General features: G+C 43.1%; 1 protein-coding gene and 1 non-coding gene across 9 annotated transcripts in view; both read left to right on the forward strand.

The window, feature by feature from the left end:
• Positions 1–20330, forward strand: part of LOC122448486 (agouti signaling protein) — a 108467-nt gene extending 88137 nt beyond the window's left edge. For 4 of the 8 annotated variants that reach the window (XM_043479814.1, XM_043479815.1, XM_043479819.1 and 1 more), the window contains 4 exons: positions 1237–1292; positions 15862–16031; positions 17365–17429; positions 19952–20330. In XM_043479814.1, the coding sequence (XP_043335749.1) occupies positions 15872–16031; positions 17365–17429; positions 19952–20128 (402 nt within the window). In that variant the 5' untranslated portion in view covers positions 1237–1292; positions 15862–15871 and the 3' untranslated portion in view covers positions 20129–20330. The remainder of the gene's footprint in view (positions 1–1236; positions 1293–15861; positions 16032–17364; positions 17430–19951) is intronic. The other 4 variants (XM_043479817.1, XM_043479818.1, XM_043479813.1 and 1 more) reach the window with 1 other exon arrangement.
• Positions 8338–8537, forward strand: LOC122449030. Its single transcript, XR_006271848.1, has one exon. It is a non-coding gene; the product is annotated as a small nucleolar RNA SNORA73 family (small nucleolar RNA).
• Positions 20331–20603: the final 273 nt, after the last annotated feature.

Here is a 20603-nt window from a genome sequence, read left to right on the forward strand (position 1 = left end):
TAACATAAGGGTGGGACTGGCTTTCCATAGAAATCTTAAGAGAGGACAATATAGGCAGTCCCCAAGTAGAGGGCCCCATCTTGCTTGGCTGAAGGCAAGAACCCAGAAATAGGCCAGTGCTACGGGCCTGGAGGACGCAAGACTTAAACAGGCTTCTGAAGGGAAGTATAGGATTTGGAGAAGGAGATGATGAATGGCCGTGACATTCTAAACAAGATGAGTGGAAGAATTCCCTGGTGATTCAGTGGTTAAGAATCTGTGCTGTCACTCCCAAGGGCTTGGGTTCAATCCCTGGTCGGGAAACTAAAAATCCCACAAGCCATGTGGCGTAGCCAAAAATGAAAAAAATAGCATAAAATAAACAAGGGGAATGAAGCCCTTTTTTTCAGATTAGAAGGTACAAGTCCACAACTCTGCCCATAGCTTGTTACCTATTTTTCACCCAAGGTTGTAGAGAGAAAAGCTGGAGGTCAAGCATAAACCCATATCTGACAATGACTGATTCTCATTGATGCTTATGGTGCTAACTTTTCCTTCCTTCTCTTCTCTCCTGACCTGGGCAAGTTGGAGTCCCCTTAGGGATAAGCAACACTAAGTCACAACCCTGGTCTTGTGAGTTGGATGCTTTATTCTTTTTAAAGAGAAACAGCCCATTCAGAGAGAAAATCAAATCTCGGCTTGGCTATAAATAATTGCCCCACTCTTTAGAAAGTCTAAGTTCTAAGAACTCTGAATCTAATCAGCATCTCAAAGGGCTGTGATCTACCAGATACAGAGAGAGACCAGACCACAGTACAATTTACAATTCCTTTTTTTTTTTCATTATTGTGAGAATATTTTTAAACATGGAGAATTTCATGTAACCTCCACCCAGAGTCATCCATATTTATTACTATATTTGCTTCAAGTCTTTTTTATTTAAAACAAATTACGGAGGGAACTCCATGGAGGTCTAGTGGTTAAGACTCCGTTCTTCCAAAAAAAATTATAGAGTTAGAGTTTCACTTACCCCCTTTCTCCAATCCCCATAATTCTTATATTTCTTCAACTTTTCCTCCCTACTTAACTTTCTCCTCTGTACTTTCCTTTTCTGACTATTTTGTGTGTGCTGCATGCTAAGTCGCTTCAGTCGTGTCTGACTCTTTTCAACCCTATGGACTGCAGCCTGCCAGGTTTGTCTGTCCATGGGATTCTCCAGGCAAGAATACTGAAGTGGGTTGCCATGTCTTCTTCCAGGGGATCTTCCCAACCCAGGGATCAAACCAAGTCTGCTGAGTCTCCTGCATTGGCAGGTAGGTTCTTTACCACTAGCGCCACCTGGAAAGCCCCACCTGTTTAATTCTCTTCTCATTAATTATTATTTTTTTTCTTTTTTTCACCATGCCATGCAGCTTGTGGGATTTTAGTTCCCCAACCAGGGTTTGAACCCTTGTTTTCATCAGTGATAGCACAGAGTCCTAGCCCCTGGACCACCAGGGAATTTCCCTCTTCTCATTAATTCTAAAACCTAGTGAGTTTAATATTTTATACACTCTTCTAAATATGTTTTTCAAAATAGAAGACCAATTTAAAAGGAGGCTTCTTTAAGGATCTTGATTACTTTTTGGGTGCGTATCTGGTCCTTAACTGAAACAGGTTTCCATTCCAAAATAAAAGTTGTGATTATTAAATTATATGGTGCTTTTTCTTGTGTAACTTTTAAATTGCCTTTAGAATGTCTAGAATTCTAAAGACATTTTAAGCAACTTGCAACATTCGAATGAATTTACGGCCTCTCAGAATTATAATTTTGAGTAAAAACACTCAACAGGCTATCTTAATTCTGGTTGTGTCAGCTTCAGTTCAGTTGCTCAATTATGTCTGACTCTTTGTGACCCTATGGACTGCCGCACGCCTGGCCTCAAACTCATGTCCATTGAGTTGGTGATGCCATCCAACCATCTCATCCTCTGTTGTCCCCTTCTCCCGCCTTCAATCTTTCCCAGCATCAGGGTCTTTTCCAATGAGTCAGTTCTTCGCATCAGGTGGCCAAAGTATTGGAGTTTCAGCTTCAGCATCAGTCCTTCCAATGTGTCAGCTTAAAATGAAAATTGTTTTTTAATTATAAATTCTCCTGATTTAGGCCATATATTACTATCCTTACTAGACTTAGCTATAAATCATTATCTGCTTCCTGAAATCAGATTTATTTTCAGAGGGCTAATTCTTACCATCAAAAGGAATATTCAACAGAGTGTGTTGCAGCCTCTCTGAAGGGGATGCTGCTCATATGGATTCACAGCAGGTTATGTTACTGAACTGAGGTCTGGCTCCTTGTTGCTCAAAAATTAATATTTGAGAGGCAATTGTTGGTAGAAATAAAAAATGTTGCTTTTAATCAGAAAGCCAGCTTTCTGGGGAGAAGGTGGACTCACGTCCCCAAAAGCCAACTCTGAAGATTCTGCTAGGCCATGGAAGTTTTTTAAGGGAAAAGGGGAAGTAATCTATTAATCATTGAGATAGGGGAACACATTTATTGCCATATCCCCGGTGTGCAGGCTTGTTGACTACTTGTGATCTTTCTTTAGATAATATCTTGTTCATATAATTTATGAGATTACTGAAGGGAAGACTAGGGAAGAGATCTGCTCATCTGTTAATTACTTATTCTTCATTTCTAGTATTTTGATCTACAGAAAGAATCAACAGATTAGGCAAGGTATTATGTGATCAAAAGATGTAAAAAGTGTGCTTGGGCAGGAGATGAGTAGATCATGGTGGTGGTGATGCCTGGCTTAAGGTTAGTTACAGTATAGCTTTGCTAAAGTGACAAGACAAAAGGGGCCTCCTCCATAGATGCTTACAGTCAGAGTTAGAAGAGAACTTAACCATCTAATTCAAATTGTTTTTGTACAGTGTTGTGGTCCTTTAATGGACTGGAACCTGGTGGTACGGAGTCAACGATAAGAAAGTAAAAGAGAGAAAGAGGCTGATATTCCCTGGTTTACGCAGAGGACCAACAAAGCCCTTGACACAGGACTTAAATCGCTTATGAAGGCACCAGGCACCCTCTCAAGGGGGTAAAGGCACAAAGTGCCTTCTCGAGAGGGTCTTAAAAGCCCGGGCAGGAAAGTGAGCACGACGGGTCTCCACGCTCCAGAGAGTCAGCCAGAAAGAGAGAGAGAGAGACAAAAAAGACACGGGGACCTAAGCTCTGATGGAGCAAAGGTGCCTTAATGATTTTTCTATGAGTATATATAGGCTGTGGTACAAGAAACTTCTTTCGGGAATGATAGCGATCAGAAAACCAAACATATAGCAACCGTTACCAAGGGAACAAGGGGTAATGTTAGTCACAAGGTCAGGAGACAATCCATATCTCAAGAAAGGGGAGCAAGACTAAACAGTTTTGTCATAAAGAAAATGTTTACTAAAGGAGACCCAAGCCTGCCTCACACAATGACCTCAGTCCCTGGGAGCAGTGTGCTGTTCCGCTTGAAGAGGGACAAAGGACTCATGAGAGACAGCATGTAGGAATCCTCCCGTCAAACATTCCCTGACAGTACAGGTGAAGAAAAAGTGCCCACAGAGAGAAAGTAACTTTCCAGAAGTCCTACAGTGAATTCTTGGCAGGGCTGGACCTAGAACCTATGTCCATTTTTGGCCTCTGCTCCATTAAGATATCTCATGTTCCATTTTGGCCTCTGCTCCATTAAGATGTCTCATGCCTGGAGCATAGACAGCTGCAGGGAATGTCTAGAAGCAATCTTATCATTATATAACTTACTGCTGAAACTACTGAGTGTAATTTAATGTTTCCCCTAATCCACAAACTTTGGTTTTTTCTCAGAAACTTCTTTATAGCCACCATGTCACACTATTAGTATCAGCTTTCTCTTTCTTATAACCAAAAATGGTTTCGTGAGTGTTCATGTGAGCAGTTGCATAGGGCCTCATGCTTAGAGGGCCTCATGCTTGCTTAGTTTAAGGTGTTCCTTGAAATTCTTAACTTTTTAGCAACTGGCTCCACATTTTTATTTTGCACAGAACCCCACATATTAGGCAGCATACTGGTAACTTTCATCCCATGAGATAGAAATGAGAAAGAAAATGGTCTCCCCATTGTGTTAGGAGATTGTAATGAAACGCCTAGAACTATCCCTTGGAAGAGGATCAGAAACTTGGCACCTGTACCCCTGACTCAGGTCACTGACTACTTCCCACAACCCCAGGCCACCAACCTAGTTTGGATGTGCAGGACCTAATGATCTTTCCACTGTGTGATTTGGCTTCTTGAGAAAAACTCTAAGCAACCTAAATGTCCATCAACAGAGGAATGGATAAAGTAGATGCAGGACATATATACAATGGAATATTACTCAGCCCTTAGAAAGGAACAAAATTGGGTCATTTGTATAGACATGGATAAACCTAGAGACTGCCATACAGAATGAAGTAAGTCAGAAAGAGAAAACCAAACATCACATATTAATGCATATATGTGGAATCTAGGGAAATGGCATAGATGATCTTATTTGCAAAACAGAAATAGAGGCATAGACGTGGATAACAAACACATGTACAAGGGCAGGAAGGGGGAGTGAGATGAATTGGGAGATTAGGATTGATATGCATACATTGTTGATACTATGTATAAAATAGATAACTAATGAGAATCTATTGTATAACTCAGAGAACCCTACTCAGTGTTCTGTGATGACCTGAGTAGGAAGGAAATCGAAAAAAGAGGGGATGTATGTATATGTAGGGCTGCTTCCATTTGCTGTACAGTAGAAACCATTTGTGTTGGTGAGAAAGTAATTTCAGTTTTGGACCATGAATTTTAAATCATTATAACTAGGCTGAAACACATCTTTATTAAACAAAATTGGGATGATTACAAGTAACACATTTTTGTCAGTGAGAAAGTTTATTCTTGTAGCATAAAAAATCCATGTGTCGGGGTTCGACAAACTCTTAGAAAGCATTTTCTGCTTCCTGCTGGTTGTAGAAGCCTTTCCCCTACAAAAAGTTGCCCAGATACTTGAAGAAGTGATAGTCAGTTGACAAGAGGTCAGGTGAATATGGCGGATGAGGCAAAACTTGTAGCCCAAGGTATTCAACTTTTTTTTTATTTTTTAAATATTTATTTATTTTTTAATTGAAGGATAATTGCTTTACGGAATTGTGTTGGTTTCTGCCAAATGTTAACATGAATCAGCCATAGCTATACATATGTTCCCTCCTTTTTGAACCTTCCTCCCACCTTCCTCCCTATCCCACCCCTCTAGGTTGTTATAGAGACCCGGGTTGAGTTTCCTTAAAAAATCCAGGGATAAAACCACCATATGACCCTGCAATCCCACTACTAGGCCTATACCTGGAAGAAACCAAAATTCATTCAACTTTTGAAGCATTGGTTGTGCAATGGGTGGTGGGGCGTCGTGGTGAAGAAGAATCGGGCCCTTTCTATATGATGCTGGCTGCAGGCATTGCAGTTTTCCATACATCTCATCATTTGCTGAGCATATTTCTCAGATGTAATGACTTTGCTGGGATTCAGAAAGCTGTAGTGGATTGGACAGGCAGCAGATCTCCATACAGTGGCCATGACCTTTTTTTGGTGCAAGCTTGGCTTTGGGAAGTGCTTTGGAGCTTCTCCTCAGTCCAACCACTGAACTGGTCATTGCCATTTGTCATGTAAAATCCACTTTTTGTCACACATCACAGCCCAATCAATAAGTGGCTCATTATTGTTGCATAAAATAAGAGAAGACGACGATTTTTAAAATTTTCGGTCAGTTCACGAGGCACACATTTATCGTGCTTTTTCACCTTTCCAGTTTGCTTCAAATTCTGAACGACCATAAAACAGTTGATGTTGAGTTTTTTGGCAACTTCTGTAGTAAGAGGATCAGCTTCAATGATGGCTCTCAGTTGTTGTCAACTTCTGATGGCCAGCCACTGCACTCCTCATCTTCAAGGCACTTGTCTTCTTTGCAAAACTTCTTGAACCACCACTGCACTGTACGTTCATTAACTGTTCCTGTGCCAAAAGCATTGTTGATGTTGCAAGTTGTCTCTGCTGCTTTACGTACCGTTTTGAACTCAAATAAGAACATTGCTTGAACTTACTTCTTGTCTAGACATCATTTCCCTAGTCTAAAATAAATATAAAATAAACAGCAAGTAATAAGTCATTAGCCAAAAAAAATACAAGAAATGTGCATTAAAATGATGTGTAACATAATCACATTTATTTAAGAATGTATTCCAATATCAAACAGCACAGTTAGACAATGCAAAACTGCAGTTACTTTGCACCAACCTAAATAACACAACATTGTAAAGCAATTATACTCTAATAAGGATTTTTTTTTTTTTAAAAAAAAGCTCTAGCCAAATAATTGATTAAAATAGGATGGAAATCTCAGTAATTGGCTTTGGCAGTGCACATTTGGCTACCAGTGGCCTGATGGCTATAAAAGGAAGCCTCTCTCTAGGGCAGGAAATTCAAGGAGACTGCCAAAGGGGAAGGACAGCAGAGGCTGTGTGCTAAATAGAACCATGCGAAAGAGGGAAGAACTGGCAAGAGCAGCACAGAATGTCTGAGCACTCCAGGAGCTACAGCCCAATATTGGAAGGAGGCTGAGGAAATCAGAGGTCAACAATAATCCATGAAGTCACCCAAGACCCTGAGCAGTTTAACCACACTCTTTTTTCTGCCTACCTGAGGCATTTCTTTCACTTGTACCTCAACTCTAGTACTTCTTCTCTCCTCCTTTTTTTGTTAGTTATGTGTTTGTTTGCCATCCAAAGTCAGGGACTTGTTTTTCTAGGGACCCTTTATTCCTCTTTTTTTTTCTTTTTGGCTGCACCATGTAAGCTTTCAAGATCCTAGTTTCCCTGACCAGGGATCGAACCCAGGCCTATGGCAGTGAAAGCACTGAGTCCTAACCACTGAACTGACAGGGAATTCCCATATTCATTTATATTGAGCATATAGTAAATTGACTCAATTGAGAGAAACATTTATTGAGGGCTTATTTTGTGCTGAGCTTAGGCATTAGAGCTAGGGGTAGTAGGGAGGCGATGGGCATGGAGATGAGTAAGGGAAAGGCTCTGCCATTAATGAGTGTTCAGCCTAGAAGAGACAGACAAATGAACAAATTATTATAATACAGTGTGTCTAGGGAGGAGACACTGCTTAACTCCCCTGGAGAGAAGTGACAGGGATTCATGTCAAGTCCCATGGCATTCAAAAAGGATTTGTTGCCTGATTGGCTGTTCTTCTTGTTAACTAAGTAGGTAGAGCATATTGTCACTCTCCTGCTACCCCAGAAATTTCCATCACTAATAAGCCTGGGTGAACATTAAGGAATGGGTCAGTAGCCCCAGTGGAGCCTCCCACGCTCAGCCCAGCCAGGCACATCACCAACCACCCAGGTGGATGAAACATGTGTAAGGCAGCGGGATCCTTCTGCAGCTGCTGAACATCTGGTGTGAGGAATCTAGGTAACTATGAATGAGAGATATTACTCCTCTGGTCCAGACCCTCAGTATTTGGTATAGCTAGTTTGACTGAGAAACTAAACCACAACAAAAATTAAGTGTTGCTTCTCCCAGCTTTTGGCATGTCAGAAACTGTAGCTATGAGCGAGAAAAGTAACAGGCTTTGAGCGTGTTCCAGGGCAGAGCAAGAGCCCCAGGTAATAGGAAGATATGCCATGAGAAAGCCCTACATTTTACTGACAACAGCAGTAGGTACTGAGAGCAAATTGCATGCTGAATTTAAGGTACAAAAGGGGAGGAGGGCCTTGCAAATTCCCCAGGCTCACTATCACACAACAAATATAACTCTCTGTCCAGTTTCTTAAATTCCTTTGATGTTGTGTCAAACAGCTTCTAGTATTTTATTTCTATCCTCCTTTATTGTTTCTTGTTGTTGTTCAGTCACTCAGTTGTGTTCAGTTCTTTGCCACCATGGCCTGTGGCACGCCAGACTTCCCTGTCCTTCACCATCTCCCGAAGTTTGCTCAGATTCACGTCCATTGAGTTGATGATGCCATCCAACCATCTCATCCTCTGTCACCCCCTTCCCCTTTGGCCTTCAGTCTTTCGCAGCATCAGGGTCTGTTCCAGTGAATCGGTTGTTTGCATCAGGTGGCCAGATTATTGGAGCTTCAGCATCAGTCCTTCCAATGAATATTTAGGATTGATTTCCTTTAGAATTGACTGGTTTGATCTCCTTGCTGTCCACGGGACTCTCAACAGCCTTCTCCAACACCACAGTGTGAAAGCATCAAAGTGTTTCTTATTACAAAGTGGTAACACGCTTGTAAAAAAATTCAAATACATCCAGCATGGATACCCCAGGAGGTCACTCTCCCCAGGCTCTAAGTGGAGTACAGGAGCACAGGGCCCTGCCCTGTGATGTGCAGTCCCTTCCCACAGTGTTGGAGGTGAAGCCGGGCATTGTATCTGCACCTGCATATTCCTACAGCTTCTCTGAGTCCTATGGGCAATGACTGAGAAGACAAACCATTCAGGAAACATCTTAAAAAAAAAAAAATCCTGGCTCCCCTCCCAGGTGCCACCAGCACAGCCCAGAGCAGGCTGTCAGGACTGCACCTCATGAACACCTAGTTAGAACAGCAGCTAATATTGCTTGCAGTCTTCAAGAAGATTCTGCTGCCTTCACCTGTTCTTCAGCTCTCATCTTTCACTATACCTCTGTCCCAATAGGCGGTTAGCCATCCCCCAGCACTGGGACATTACAATTCTTTCCTTTCCTCTGGGGACCAAGGCCTTGACCTAAAGGAGGAAGGTGTCAACTTATCCCCAGTGTCATAGCTAAGGGATGTCTTTGGCGTACACTCAGTGCCCACTGAATACTGATACACCATCTCCCTACCTTACAGAGATGCTCTGGACACTGCTGTCTCCCATAGCCTCTCAATCAACCCTTACACGTTAGTACTCAAGTGTGTGCACACACACATGCACCAACACAGATCAACACTCCTGAGGTGTATACACCACTCACATTTAGCCATGACTTTTCATGCCCTCTTTTCTAGACTTTAATCAGATTCAGTCACACTAACACATTTATAAATCCCTCAGCTCTTAAGGGTACACAAGTGGCATTTACAAAATCCTTCTCTGTGTGACTACTTAACCTCCCCAAAGTTCAGGAAGCAGGAATTAGAAATTATGGATTCATAGAATGTTAAAATAGAAAGGTCTTTCCATTCTTTCATCCATTAAACAAATCTGTATTCAAGTTGTACTCTGTGCCTCGTAATGTGTACTTGGTCATATAGTTCTCTCCTCTCGTTTCACAGATGAGAAAGCAGAGGCCCAGATGAGTTGAGGGTGCACACAGTCTCTTAAATGGCAGGTATATCCAAGAAACCTCACTCCCCTTTCTGGATTCTTTATATCCACATACTGAAGAGAAACTCATCTTAAGTCCTAACCAGTAACTTAAAGCAGATGATGAGTTTAAGAGGAAGAATTGCCATCAGTGATACCACTGATCAAAGAACATTCTTCACTACTACAGAGTGGAAGGACAGATTACTCTTAAGAAAAGCAATTGCACAGGTCACTGCCGTCAGCATTACGATCCTGTATTAACAGATGGAGTGTGTGTTCCCTGTTGAGGATTCATAGCACCAAGGCTTTGTATAGGTTCCTAACCCATTGCCTGAAATGGCAAAGTCCCCCAACTCTGAAAACTGTTAAGTTTTTTTTTCCTTTGCTAACTCATTTGGCAACAAAATCTGTCCTGAACTGATGCAAATCAATTCTCAAACTTTGTTTATCCTTTGTATATTCACACCATTTTGCTTCAGAAGCATCAATATATTTATAATGGGTGCTTCTAGACCCCATATATGTGGTTTAATATGGTATATAGAAGATATTGTTTTTCTAAAACCCACAAAATCCTGAATTTAAAAAAAAAAAAAAGAAAATCTGACCCCAAGGATCATAATACACCTTGGTATTATGGAGGTATATTATATTTAGAATATACAATCTCTTACAGGATTGGTACAGGAATATTGGTTCTTACCCTCTCCCACAAATACACAAATAAGATTAATTCCACTGAGACTTCACCCTTCCCAGGCTCAGTCTGGTTTTATAGATTCTAAGAAACTGTATTTTCAGCTTATTCCTTAAGAGTTGCTTGTACAACAAAGGAAACTTTAAAAAATTAAACCTTGGAATTCACTATAACTGAATTAGTCTAGAGATGGTACCTGGTGACTTCTCCTTCCTGCCTGTTGTGCAGTGGTTAGTATATTAGAACTGCTGGTTGCTGTGATGGTGATAATTCTTGCATTATCTGGTGTTCAGAGGAAGTGATACATATTGGGTCTCAGTTAATCTCCCCCAAACTCCAGTCACTTCTTTTCTAAGTCACATTTCCCAACTATCCTTTCACTTCAATGCAGGAATTCTCAGTATTATTTTTTTAATATTTATTTATTTATCTGTGTCAGGTCTTCGTTGCAGCACATGGGATCTTCTTTGTGTCATGTGAGATCTTTCATGCTTGCTTAACAGCCTCCTGTGAGTCTCACTTTCTAGATAGGGTCAGCAAACTTTTTCTGTGAAAGGCTAGATACTAAATGTTCTATGCTTTATGGACCACATAGGGTCTCTTGTTGTTGTTTGGCCACTTCTCAAGGCTTGCAGGACCTTAGTTCCCCAACCATGGACTGAACCCTGGCCTTCAGCAGAGAAATCACAGATCCTAACCACTGGACTATCAGGGAATTCCCTGTTGTTTTTTTATTTTTTAATAGAACACTTTACAAATGTCAAAACCATTCTTAGCTTGAAGATCATACAAATGCTACACAAAATATGGAAAGAGCAAATGAATACTGCAGTCACTAAAGGCCACAGATTCAGCTTCAGTGATAAGTAAATAAATGCTTGTGTAACAAGCTAAGTACTGTGCTTAGGTCAGAAGTGGTCAGGCGTAACAAATGGTAAAGGTGGAGCTTTGTATGGGGACCAGGAGGTAGCTAAGCCTGGCTAGGGTATATACTTCCTATAAGAAAAGATGAAACTGGAAAGGAATGTGGAAGGTAGCTTGGGGAGGGCTCTGGTCCTTCTCTGAGGCTATGTAGTATGTATTTCATTTGGTAATGAGGGTAACCCCTCTAGAGGAATGACATTGCCTGGAATCCAGCAGCATCCTCTTAATTGGTTTTCCTCTTCTCAGTCCTGTCCCCTCCATCTCCACATACCAGTCAGAGGAATCTTCAGTTCAGTTCAGTTCAGTTGCTCAGTCGTGTCTGACTCTTTGTGACCCCATGAACCGCAGCAAGCCAGGCCTCCCTGTCCATCACCAGCTCCCGGAGGAATCTTTCTACAATGCAAATCTGATTAAGTCTCTCCTCCTATTCAAAACTCTTCATTCATTTTCCATTGTCTTGAAGATATTGTCCAAACTCCTTATCATGGTTTAGAAGTCCTGTCATGATCTGGCCCCTGCCTCCATCTCCTGTTATATTTATTTATTTACTGATCTTTTCTAGTTCCTCAAATGCACCATCCTCTCTTGCCTTTAGACCTTCATGCTTGTACATGATTCTCAGTGTCTGCAACACTGCCATCACCACTTTCACTCTCTTCTCCAGCATGGATAAATCCAAATCAGCCCTCTGTTCTCAGCTTCAGTGCAACTTGCTCTGAGATCTTCCCTAAGTCTATGCACTAGTTGAGGTTTCCTGTGGCAAAAGCTTTATTAGAATAACTTATTTAACTTGTCAGCCATCCCTGATAGAATCTAAGCTCTGCAAGGACAGGCATCATTTTGTATCTTAATCACTATTGTAACCCAAAAATCTAGCATAACACTGGTTTATAGTAGGTACTTAACTAATAATTTCACTATGAAAGCATTTGGTATCATTCTGGGGGGTTCCGAAGAGCTCTGGTACCACAGTCCTTTATGTTTTGGTGCAGAAAGAATTCAGGAAGAGGCAAAGTGACAGATTAAGAAATGATTTATTTGAATAGGATGCTTATGAGTCTTATAAGTCAGGGGGTGACAGGGTGCCATACCCCAAGAATTTAGCGGGCTGCAGTTTTATAATCAAAGTAAAAGGGAGAGGGAGAAGAAATTTCTTTTTCTTGAATAGACGTCATCCTTCCATCATCAGCTCCTCCTCTAGGTTGAACAAGAGAATTTTCTTCTTCCTACATGACCAAGCTAGGTCCACAAATTATTGTTTTTTATGTGTGCAGAGAGCATGTCCTAGGGAATCATTAACTTATTGAGCTCACTGGACAAGATGTCTCATGCCACCATTGTTTAATTGTTTGTGGGCATGTCTCATACTTCTGTTGCATGGTTTTGTTGCCAAGCAAAACCTGCTTGGTTTTGTGGTTAAGCAAACCTGATTTTTTTAATCTGAGTAATACAGCGGTCTCCCCTATTTTTTCTACTTACAATACCCTAGTGGAATTAACTATTTAATGACCTGTTTTGTCCCTTTGTGAAAGTTGCTCAGTCGTGTCTGACTCTTTGCGACCCCATGGACCATACAGTGCTTGGAATTCTCCAGGTCAGAATACCGGAGTAGGTAGACATTTCTTTCTCCAGGGGATCTTCCCAATCCAGGGATCAAACCCAGGTCTCCTGCATTGCAGGTGGATTCTTTACCAGCTGAGCCACCAGGGAACCCCAAGAATACTGGAGTAGGTGGTCTATCCCTTCTCTAGTGGATCTTCCCAACCCAGGAATCAAACTGGGGTCTCCTGCATTGTAGGCAGATTCTTTATCAGCTGAGCTACCAGGGAAGCTTTTTGTCCTTTTACTCTGTCCCTATCAACAAGATGAATGAATATGTATGTATGAATGGATGAATGAAAGGAAAGGGGACTTTATTTAAAAGGAAGCTTAATCTGGTTATATGTTCTAGAGTCAAGGCTAATGAGGAGGCTCTTATGGAAGACCAAGTGGGAGGAACTAGACCACTCGGGACAGAAGAAATGGAAAGGGAGGGAGAAATGGTTGTGAGAAATGGGAGGAATAAAAATCACTAGAACTCAAATGACTGATTGATTGGAGGTGGGGAACAAGAGAGAAGGAAATTACTCTCCAAGCTAAGAGCCCAGCAGCAGCATCAGAGAGAGAAGGGTGTCCTACGAGGAAGAGATGGCTCAGGATTTGAGAAGGAAGGAGGAATGGAAGAAATCGTTCAAATATAGTTTTCCTCAGTCCTAACCAACTAGCCATCCCAGGCAACCCTGATGGCTCTAGTTAGACTGAACTGGGCTAGAAGAACCTTTTGGTTGGCCAAGAATTTAGAATTCAAGTGGCATCTAAAACAGGCAGAGAGGCAAACTGGAATAGGTGGGTATGACAGCAGAACTACAGCAGCTGGGAGGTGACCGTGAGGCTCTTGAAACAAAGAACCAAGTCTAACTGATGAGATGACCCACATGAACACTTGAAGAACAATGAAGTACTAAGCGATATGGTATTAAGTTTAAGACCTGGAAGAGTCCAGAAAAGGGAGAGAACCATTGGGGCTGACCTGAAACTGAGAGAGAAATGTGCCAAAGCTGACATTGAGCTGGGCCCTGGAGGAAGGAGAAAATGTGATTGGGGGAGCTCAGAGTGGATAATGATGTTGAAGCCAGAGCAAAGGCCTCCTGATGGAGGAGTAGTGTAACTGGTTCCACTGAGAAGAAGGTATGGGCTGGAGTGAAGAGGAAGTGGAAAATATGAGATAACTTAAAGAGAGCATAAAGTAAAATTTGGTAAGAGATCAGATGTAAAGATCAGGAAAGAAAGAGTCAAAAATTAAAACCAGCATTCTTGACTGTGGAGGGTGGTGATTGGACAAAGATAGAAAGCATAGTGAAGCCAGATCATGCTCGCAGTTAACTTATGCAAACTCAACCATATATACTTAGTGAGTGAGTGAGAGAGGGCAGAGAAGCAATTTAAATATGCAGGCGAGGCGATGCGAGGCCTTCCCTGCTGGCACAGTGGATAAGAATCCACCTGCCAATGCAGGGGACAGGGGTTTGATCCCTGGTCCAGGAAGATTCCATATGCCATGGAGCCACTAAGCCCGTGCACCACTACTGAGCCCACATGCCTAGAGCCTGGGCTCTGCAACAAGAGAAGCCACTGCAATGAGAAGCCTGTGCACCACATCGAAGAGAAGCCCCTGCTCACACAACTAGAGAAAGCCTGTGTGCAGCTACGAGAACCCAGCACAGCCAAAATAACTACATTTTAAAAATAAATAAATATGCATGTGATTCTGATCAACCTCCTATCCAGAGAGCCCCTGCTCTGCGATAAGGAGACAGCCACTCCAGAATTGGGAGCTGCGGATATGCTTTTCCCTCAGCTGGTCTCAGTTCCTGTACACCTCTCATAGTATGAACCTTTCATTATGCTGATGGTGATCCTGGTGTTCAAAGAAAAAGATTTTTTTCATACAATATGATCCCTAAAGGCAAGCCAATTACTTACTCCAGTGTGAAATTTAAAAAAAAAAAAATTCCATCATTTGCTAGCTGGAGAAACTTTGTACTCTGCGATTTTTGCTTTAGAATCTAACTTTACACCTGAAAATGTAACAACAAGACTATTTGCAAGGGAAACTATCCTTTAGAATGCCCTGAGTTGAGAGTAACAGAAAACTCCACTCATACTAGTTTAAAACAATAAAGGGGGGGCTTCCCTGGTGGTCCAGTGGTTAAGACCCCCCCCTTCCAATGCAGGGGTGTGAGTTTGAGCTAAGATCTTACATGCTCCCCAGCCCAAAACCAAAACATAAAACAGAAGCAATATTATTACAAATAAAGGGTTTAAAAATGGTTCACAAAAAAAAAAATCTTAAGAAAATAAAGGGAATATATTGGCTCGAATGCATGCTAAGTCACTTCAGTCATGTCTGACTGTTTGAAACCCTATGGACTAGAGCTCTCCAGGCTCCTCTTTCCATGGGATTCTCCAGGCAAGAATACTGGAGTGGGTTGCCATGCCCTCCTCCAGGGGATCTTCCCAACCCAAGTCTCTTACATCTCCTACATTGGCAGGCGGGTTCTTCACCTCTAGCGCCACCTAACTAATAAGTCCAGATACGATAGCAAGAACTTGCACAGAGTAGGTGAGGAGTGGGGATCCCACACTCAGAGACGATAAGATGATGCTGAAGCTGTGAGCCTTGACTGAGCCAAACAGACATTTGTGGGAAGAAATCCACTCTGGGATCTGTCTTTTTCATCAAAACCCAAGCTAGCAATAAATCAATAAATCTAGCTAGCCTATGTGAACGGGTCCGTCCTATCCTTCTGACACAAAACATACCTGCATTCATTTCCTCTGGATGTCAGAATATAGCATATGCAATGACATACACATTTGTCCAAAGGAGCCATTTATCCATGCACCTTCTCTTGAGTCTTAACTCATGAGCCTTGTTCTCTGTACTTTAGTAAGACTTCTGCCACTGTGAGGCATTACTGGGGACCTATCAACAATTCTGCTTAGGCCTTGGGTCTCCTGGAGCCACCGACTTATAAAATGAAACAAAAAGAGCACCCCACCCTCTGGAAGGCAGAGACCAATTGCAATGCATTCTTTTTCTCTTTGCAATCTCCCTCCCTTCCTGTCTTTCTTCCTCTCCCCTCTCTCCTTTCCTCTCTTTTTCCTTCATGAGTTCTCCTTTCCTGTCCTAAGCCTTGCTGGTCCTCCAGCTCCACTGGGACACTGGGCTGTGGGCTGGCGGTCAGAGCACCAGCCCAAAGAAACATAAAGAAAGCAGGAGGGCACACGCATTTGCCAGAACCCCCGGCCCACCTGACTGCCTTCTCTGTCCCTCTCAGGCCTCCTGGGATGGACGTCAGCCGCCTCCTCCTGGCTACCTTGCTGGCCTGCCTGTGCTTCCTCACTGCCTACAGCCACCTGGCACCTGAGGAAAAGCCCAGAGATGAAAGGAACCTGAAGAACAACTCTTCCATGAACCTGTTGGATTTCCCTTCTGTCTCTATTGTGGGTAAGTAGTCTTACCCACTGGCTGGCCTGGGGCCCAGCCTCTGGGCTCTGGCCCATGAGAAGGTGCTAAAGGGGGTCAAACACTCCCCAACAAGCCGCTATCAGGATCCATTGCCGTAGGCCAGAGCTCCTTTGTGCTCATTCCTCAGAACAATTCTGGAGGAATCAAGTGCCCCTTAACTCATTTGGTTAAGAAAGCTCTGCCTCTCACCAATCTAATATGCAGCTTAGCATGTTAGAGGCTCTGAGAAACCCTAAAGTCAAGACACTTGGTGAATTTGGTTTAACTTGGCGTTTCTGAAACTTACTGAATCATATAACTCCTATCAATGGTAAAATTTTTAGAAAATTCTGCAGAATATAACCAAGTCTGGGATGAACTAGTTCTTTCATGCCAGGGTTGAGAATTGAAAATGACTGCTCAGAGGAAAATATCAGAGGTATTAGAGCCTAGCATTAGAGAATTTCTGGTTCGAATTCCTCTGACAATAATTATAATAACATATATACTTATTTTCTGATAGGCACTCTGAAGTGAATACTATTTTTATTTCTATTTTATTTCACAGCTAAGTAAATTAGAAGTTAGAAAAGTTAAGTAACTAACATACAGTTTGTAATTGGCAGAGACAGTCCATAGGTCGCAAAGATTAAGACATGACTGAGCGACTGAACTGAACTGACTGAACTGAGTACATACCCAGGTTCTGGGTTAGGTTCTGTTTAATTCCAGAATCTAAGCTCAAAACTAATATTCCTTACTGACTTGCCTGTCACTTCAAAAAGAGGATATTCTAGATATATGGGAAGGGACTGGAGCACATTAACATTGATCTGTGTCAGATTTTCCACTATATAAACATACCTCATTTATCCTCACAACTCTTCAAGGTAGGTATTACAGTACCTACTTGCATATGAGAAAACTGAGTCTTAAGGAGATTAAGTAGTTTGTCCAAGACCACAAAGCTGTTATGTAGCAGAGTCAGGATTCAAATCAGGTCTGCCTGGCTCCAAAGCTCTGAGAAATAGGAAATAGGGATACCGGAAACACAAGACCATCCTTGTATGAGACACTGAGTCCATTTTCCAGGGCCTTCTTGGATTTTCCCTTTAGCTTTCCTTCAGAGGACTCTTTGCTCTCAGTCTCTGGCTCCAGGTCTGCAGCCAGGCTGCAGAAGCTGCTGGCCTAAGTCCCAAGATGTGATCTATCCAACCAAACCTTCATCCTCTCCCCAACCCTGGGGCTTCCTAGAGCCCTCTCTGCTCCTCCCACTTCACTGCAGTTAAGGACCCTGAGAAAATGGCTTTGTTCCTTCTGTCTCTCTCTGAAGCACTGAACAAGAAATCCAAAAAGATCAGCAGAAATGAAGCGGAAAAGAAGAAAAGACCTTCCAAGGTAGGCCTGGGAGTTCACATTGTCAGGATGGGACTGGACTTAAAGGCGGGGGGCGGGGGGGGGACACCCAAACTCTCGCTAGGAACTAAATGAAAGATTTTCCAGGGTTGCATGCCCCAGAGAAACTGAAAGCTACCAAAACCTTCCTGACCTCCAGCCCTGAAACAGACCACCAAGAGCTGAGGTCCAGGACGCTGAGTAAAATTGCTTACCTAAACTAAACTAGCTTGAACCCTGCCTAAAATAACTAGCTCAGACTTCCTAAACTAGCTTGAACCCTGCCTGAAATTTCACTGTCATTCATTCTTTTGATGACCGCGATGTTTCCCAAACCTCAGTCATTTCAGAACCATTTCTACAACTTTTACCATATCTGAGTTCCACTTATTTAATATTTGTTTAAAACTTAAAAACAAAAATACTATGTAACAGGACTTCCCTGGTGGCTCTGTGGTAAAGAATCCGCCTGCCAATGCAGAAGACATGGGTTGGATCCTTGGGTCAGAAAGACCCCCACATACCTCAGAGCAACCTGGCCCATGTGCCGCTACTATTGAGCCTATACTCTAGAGCCGGGGAGCTACAACTACTGAAGCCTGTGCGCCCTAGAGCCCATACAAGGCAGCAAGAAAAGCCACTGCAATGAGAGGCCCAAACACTGCAACCAGAGAGTAGTCCCCACTAACCACAACCAGAGAATAGCCCTTGAAGCAACAAAGATTCAGGACAGCCAAAAACAAAAATAAATTAAAAAAAAAAAACTATATAATCATGATAGAAAACCAGTATCACTTGGCATAAATCATAAGTAACCATGAAAATAAGTAAAGTAAAAACAAAACCTTGTTAGCAAATTCTAGCTGGTTGGTGTTGCTTGCCAAAAGTTCTAAATCTGAGACTTGCTCTCTATATTAACAAAGAAGCATTAGAAAGTGTTGTGAGCCTTTCCATTTGAAAGAGATTGAAAAAAGAATCCTCTCTGTGTGATTCAGTGTCATTTAATATTCATGTACTGCGTAAAATTGTACCACCATGATACAGGTTCCCACACTTTGAGAAATACTAGATTAAGGCACTGTTGAAATGCACAGTGTTCCTATTTTAGTGTGCCTCATTTGATCAGATCATTGTAAACAGAGCCGGGAATACTGTACTAGGCATTGGAAGGTATGACATGGCACTGTGATCACAATAAAGTTCCCTGTTCTCTTTGAGCCTTCTGTAAAGTGAACAAGCAGATCAGATGATTGACAGAACTGTAAAATCTATTTACATGCTAGATTCTGGAAATATAGTAGTGAACAAGAGAGATACATAACTGCTCTCATGGAGTTTACACTCTTCTGGGAGAAACAGGAGAACAGCACGTTAACCAGTGCTGTTCAGATAATGATAAACACTGCAAAGGAATGAAAGCATGGAGTGAGACAGAGGGAAGGGAAAAGTGGTCAGGGGAAGTACTCCAGAAGGAGGCAGCACTTAAAAGACTGAGAAACTTCGTAATCTTGAGCTGCAGTGTTCAATGGAAATGCAATGTGAGACTCATATAAATTAAAATTCTAGTAGCCAGATTTTTTTTTAGTAGCCAGATTTTTAAAAGGAAAAAAAAAGCAGGTGCAATATTTTATTTACCCCAGTAGACCCCAAATATTATCATTTTAATACGTAACCAACATAAAAAGTTATTGATATTTTACTTTTTTTGTGCTAAGTCTTTGACTTTTACACTCTCAATTCCGATGCCCAGTTTTTAACACTAGTGAAATACAGTCCTAACAAAACAATATAGTTGTCTTTAATGAGAAACATTTTACTTCAGCTTTAAATTTTAATTAAAATTAAATAAAAATTGAAAACCCGGTTCCTCAGTTGCACTAGACACATTTAAAGTACTCAGCAGCCACATATGGTGGGTGGCTGCCTGCACTGGACAGCATAGCTAAGAATGTCCCCAGGAAAGGAAGCCCCAAAACAAAGCGCCTGCAACAGGAACTCATTTGCTGTGTTCGGTGCACAGAGGGCGGGCAGGTCGGGCAGTGTGTTTAAGACCAGTGGGAGTGGTAGGCGGGCCAAACCACAGAGGGCCTCAGGGATCCAAGTGAGGGGAAGGAGGATGCGCTTAGTTCCTTGTGCACTGGAGATTGCACAGTAAGGGGGCAAGGGCAGCAAACAGTGGCCAAGCCCAGGGTTTCAGCCGTAGTGAAGAAGTGGCTAGACTCCGGACCTACCGTGAAGGCAGAACCAATAGGGATTGCGGATACACTGGAAGGGGAAGACAACAAAGACGGTAGTTAAAAACCGTGCAGCTGAATGGGATCCCCTGGGGAGAGAAGAGGCCAGGCCCGAGCCAGTTAGGTGTTGTTGGCGAAGCAGGCGGGTACCCGCTAGGGTGCTCTGTGGGCATGAGTCGAGCGGGCGGTGGACAGCAGGTGGGGACGTCTAGTCCGAGGAGTTCCCTGGCAGGGGTGAGGACAACTGGGGCGGACGTGGATGGCTCGGGCAGCCCCGGCATTTCCCCGCAGAGAAAAGCTCCGATGAAGAACGTGGCACGGCCCCGGCCCCCGCCGCCTACCCCCTGCGTGGCCACCCGCGACAGCTGCAAGCCTCCAGCGCCCGCCTGCTGCGACCCGTGCGCCTTCTGCCAGTGCCGCTTCTTCCGCAGCGTCTGCTCCTGCCGCGTGCTCAACCCCACCTGCTGAGCGCGCCTCAGGGCGGGCTTCCAAAGGCGGGGCTCCAGGGACCCTGGGGCCTTTCTGGGGCGGGAGAGCTCTGGTAGGAGGGGCTTCAGAGAACGGAGTGGGCGTGGATATTGACGTTGGGGCGGGGCTCTAAGGAGGCGGGGCTTCAGGAAGTCTAGGCTAGGGCTGGGCTAAAATCCAAATACATGTAGTCTTCTCGAAAGTGTGTGGCTGTTTCTTTAAGGAACCCGAACTATCCTTTTCCCTTCGCTGAGTCCCCTGCACCGCAGAAGTTCCGCGAGCTGCGCACCTGCTCTCTCCCGGGCCTGGGGAAACGCAGTTACCTAGCCCTGAGGCTGCGCTCCTGGTAAGCGTTTTTCTGGATCTGGCCGCCAGAGACAGTGCTGCCCCCTACCTTTAACCCTGGGGACACCCGAAGCTGCCTCCAAAATCAGGGAGGCAGAAAGAAAGTGAAGACGCTCAGTCGTGTCCGTCT

Source organism: Cervus canadensis, chromosome 10, assembly GCF_019320065.1.
Source record: "Cervus canadensis isolate Bull #8, Minnesota chromosome 10, ASM1932006v1, whole genome shotgun sequence".
In the NCBI taxonomy this organism is placed as follows: domain Eukaryota; kingdom Metazoa; phylum Chordata; class Mammalia; order Artiodactyla; family Cervidae; genus Cervus; species Cervus canadensis.